At 46.9% G+C, this 4,548-nt stretch overlaps 1 protein-coding gene across 1 annotated transcript in view; it reads right to left on the bottom strand.

Moving 5' to 3' along the window:
- Positions 1-4,107: 4,107 nt before the first annotated feature.
- The window catches only part of LOC115300350 (pepsin B), a 9,200-nt gene continuing 8,759 nt past the window's right edge, over positions 4,108-4,548 (bottom strand). Inside the window, exon 9 of the mRNA XM_029950049.1 lies at positions 4,108-4,260. Coding sequence (XP_029805909.1) covers positions 4,108-4,260 — 153 coding nt within the window. The remainder of the gene's footprint in view (positions 4,261-4,548) is intronic.

Below are 4,548 nucleotides of genomic sequence, written 5' to 3'. Positions count from 1 at the left end.
GCCTTCCCCCTGCACTGCTGTGCTCTCTCCTCTGCCAGCATGGGACCCGGGGAGGGTGAGGGCTCCTACGTACCGTGTGAGAGCAGAAAGACCACAAAGACCACTGCAGAGCTCCGTCTCCGTGTGCTGGTTTGTCATGTGGATGGAGATGGGCCTGGGATGATCAGTGGGGTGACTCCACTTTACCGACATACTCATGGGTCCCTGTGCTCACGCTCCTTCCCAGGCTCCAGTCTTATGTATTCTACCACTAGCCCTGGGAACAGGGGCTGTTGGCCTCCACACATCAAGGATTAGATGCCTTCCTGGGGTTTGTACTTGGCCATGATACATACAGAGGAAGCACACAGATAGGGTAAAACATTTATAATATAGAAACTCTTCCAGATTTCTGAGTTCCTGGCATGGAGTGGACAGGTCTGGATTTATGGCCTTTCCCAGACTGATATTAAACTTGCTGAATCAAAAATTCTGCACTTCCCCTTATAAAACCAAACCTTGGCAAGTTGAAGCTGGGGGCTGGGTCTCTGCTCCCCGTTCCTTGCTGGAGAGGACCCTCGGGTACAGAGAAGAGGGACAAAGGCCAGGGTCTCTGTGACTTAACAGCTCAAAGCTGCCCTGCCCCATCTCTGCTGCAGTCCAGCACAAAGGCCTCCGGCTCCCACCCCCTCCACCTCTCTATATAAGGTCTGAGTCTACAGGAGCCTCCCTATCTCTGTGAAACTGGTGCAAGTGCACAGGCCGAGTACCAGGAATTCAATCTAAGACCTGCTTCCAGGTCTGCATTTGTCCATTCCCGAAACCCCCACGCAGCCTATTTTGTTGTCAGAGCCCACAGCTGCTATGACCAAGTTCAGTGAAGTCATTACACATCAAATCCTCTCAAAAAGATAATATTCTTCTGAACAGGTCTTTGATAGCAAATGGCACACAGAAGGCCTTGATCAAAACTTCCATTAGGATGGCGTGGAGAGCAGTTATGGCATTTCTGGTGACATCTGCATCGTCAGCGCAGGGTTAGAATGGAACTAATGAAGGGAGGAAGCCAAGAGCTCATTACTGTAGGTTGGCGCTAATTCTGGGTTAGCAAGTCAGATATAAAGAGATCTTTCATTTCTGTTTAGATGTTTCAGCAGTGATTATAAGCCTAGGAAAATGGCCAGAGTTCTAGAGCAGAAGCTCTAGCAGGAACGAAGGTTATGCATCTATCTGGGGTTGAGTCTCCAGTGGCACCCAGGAGCCCCAGCTGGGAGCTGTGGAGCTGCCAGCAGAGCACGGTCCCCAAATATCTGGTCCTAGGTCTCTCCTCCACCAAAACCCAGTATGGGTCCCCTTGACTAGAGAATCAGCTCCAGACTTTTAGCAAGGCCTTGCCAGTCTGACCACCACCCGCCTCGGCAGCCTCACTTCCTGCCATCCTGGCCAGGTACCTGGGTCCAGCCGGTTCACATTTCCTGGCGCTCTAACAACTCCACAAGCTGTCCTCGGCCTCCGTGCGGTCATGATGCCAGCCTCAGCCCGAGATGCCTTTTCTCACTCTCTCTACCCAGTGAGTTCCTACGCATACTTCAGGGAGAAATCTAACATGGTTTCCTTTGAGATTCCTTCCCTTTTTCTGCCACTCTCAGGCACCATTCACTGTAACAGCCTTGCTCTCACGTGTGTTATCATGAACCTGGTTGCACAGCAGGCATTTGCTGAGCCCTTGTTACCACGACACATGTCAGATCTGGGTATTTAAAGAGAAAAATAAACAGTCTCTCTCCTCTGGGTCATAATCGAGTTGGGGAGGCAGGTATGCAAGGGATAAAATTTTGTGAGAGGGACAAAGCGCTGTGGCAGGAGGAAGGGTGGAGTAATTACCTTCCTGCGGAGTGGGGGCTGGTAGGGAGGGGGACAAGCAGATGTCAGGGATCAGGGAAGACCCTACTTACACACATTGAGAGTTTAATATTTTATGAATAAATGATGTGCATCACCAGTGATGATGCCATGAGAAATAGTTAAATGGAAGGAAAACTCTAGAGCCTCTTTTACAATTATAACACAAATATAGGCTCAGATCCATGTGGCCACTTTCTGCGTGAATTCACATTTTAAAAGCACATTATAGATGCCAAAACCAAAGAGGAATTCCAGTCTCCCTATCTCTTGCAGAACATTAAACGATCTCTATTTTGTAAGCACAGGTGACATTTCTCAAAGTCTTCATCCTATGCTCCCCTCCACAGATGAAACACCTCAGCCAAAAAATTCCAAATTCCAAGTCTCTATTTTCACCTCCCCTGTCCAGAGTTTCTATCCCTTCTCTCTGCCTCCCTACTTCCTCCCTTTTTAAAAATGTCAATTACACCTCATTTCTTGTACCTTTTTTGACCCACTGGGCATTCTTTCCCCTGCCGCCCCCCCCCACACACATTATCTTTCTTTTTTTCTCTCCCCAGTCCTCCAGTCTCTATCACATAAGATACAAGAACCAGAGAGGCAAGATTTTTATTAGTGTGATGGGGACAGAATGGTATATTGGTAGGTCGGAAGCACTCACATATTAATAAATCTTGTCCCCATCCTACCATGATAGACAATGTGGAACAGCCCTCAAGCTGTGGGAACCATCTGTGAATTGCCAAAAAAGTCTGTATCTCCCATACGTGAAACACAAGAAAGAAAATAGAATGGCCAAAGTGCAGATATTACTGAGTTCCATAAGTTCAACTCCATCGTATGTTGGGAGAGGGGAACGATGTGATGATGTGGAAAAATGTTTCCTTACATCCACCGCCACCACCACCACCACCACCACCCATGTACATCTGGACTGAGAATTCTTTGCATCTTTCTTTCCAGATATATCATTCTAATTACATTTCTTGAAACAATTTTGAGTCCCAGAGCAACACCAGTTCTTAGCTCCCCCAAGGCATCATTAATTACTACATTGGAAGAACCCACCACAGGTGATTGTTCATAACCTACTGTGGAATCCAAGGTCAGCTGCTCGTCTTACTTCAATCAGAAAACTTCAATCATAGAACCATATGCTATATGCTTGATAGAAGACTCCTAGGGAGCCAACGCCACGCCTCATTTATAATTGGATGCCTCCATGGCTTGCACATAGCAGACTTTATCACATGGCACCACAATAAAAAATATTTAATACATTGAATCTGGATCTGATTTTTAACACTAACTGTATGATTACCTGTCAACACCTCACTTTCTTCCACAGTAAAATGAGATTGGGTTTCTAAACTCAAAAGCAGTCAGGCCCGGGCAGGTAAAGTGCATATGTGAGCAGTCTGAGAGCACCACTAGTGAGTAGGCGTTTGTAAAAAAATCAGATAATGTCAACATACATTAAAGCTGTATTGCTAACCTAAAAACAAAAACAACAAAACCGACTGTGTTGTCTGATCAGATTTGTTTGATTCAGCATTAGTTGGAAATGCTCACTAAAGGGGCGCCTGGGTGGCTCAGTCGGTTAAGTGTCTGACTTTTGCTCAGGACATGATCTCACAGTTTGTGGGTTCGAGCCCAGCCTCGGGCTCTGTGCTGACAGCTCAGAGCCTGGGGCCTGCTTCGGATTCTGTGTCTCCTTCTCTCTCTGACCCTCCCCTGCTCACACACACTCTCTCTCCCCCTCAAAAATAAATAAAACATATAAAAAATTTGAAATGTTCACTAAGGCTTCTTCTCTAACCCTCAAGAATGGAGAGAAGAATGTGTTGGAAGGAAGAGTGCTGGGAAGGCAGGTCACCTCCACCAGTGTTCCTTGTGTAGGTACTACTGCACCTTTAGTGTCTGTGCAGTGGGCCATCACTCAGAGATCTTTGCTCCCCTGTTCTTGCCCATTAGTCAATTTGCAGACTTCCCAAAGAGCTGGTGCTAACATTCAATTTAGAATAAACTACTATAAGCAGAACACAAAGAATACATTTGGAAGGAACAACAAAGTCATTTGGAGATTGTTAATTTATTATTTGCTGGAAGTAAGACTCTACTTCACAGAAGGGTCAGGCTACCCTAAAATGCTGCTATCGGCCAAAAGAGAAGGGCAATCCCAGAGTCCTTCATGGAGGGTGGAGACAGCTGCCTCTTACTAGTCTAGGTAGACAGGGCAAAGCCCACCCTGTTGACGGCCATGTCATAGACAGTGTAATATTCCCTGAGAAAGACATCTCCCAGAATCCACAGGGGCTGCCCATTGGGGGAAGGCAGGTAAGTGACTTCAATCCCGAGCGTGCAGTAGCCATTGTTCTGAAGAGACAAAGGACATGAGGATATAACATTTTTTGCATGTAAAAGCCATTTCCCACAGGAAGTTCCCACCCTATATTCCATGACACCTGCAGGGTCTCTGGCTTCTTGTTCACCCTTAGCCCTGCCACTGGTGACTCCCCATAAATGTCCAGATGTGAGTTGGGACACAGAACAGCTGTTTGGGCCCATCCAACCCCATGTCCATGGAACCAGAGTGCATACGTACATTGAGGACATAGGTAGAAGGAGGCAGAGGTAAAGGAGACCCGCTGATGACGAAGGTGA

This window comes from Suricata suricatta, chromosome 8 (assembly GCF_006229205.1).
Source record: "Suricata suricatta isolate VVHF042 chromosome 8, meerkat_22Aug2017_6uvM2_HiC, whole genome shotgun sequence".
Lineage (NCBI taxonomy): Eukaryota > Metazoa > Chordata > Mammalia > Carnivora > Herpestidae > Suricata > Suricata suricatta.
This window is presented reverse-complemented; position numbering and strand designations above follow the sequence as displayed.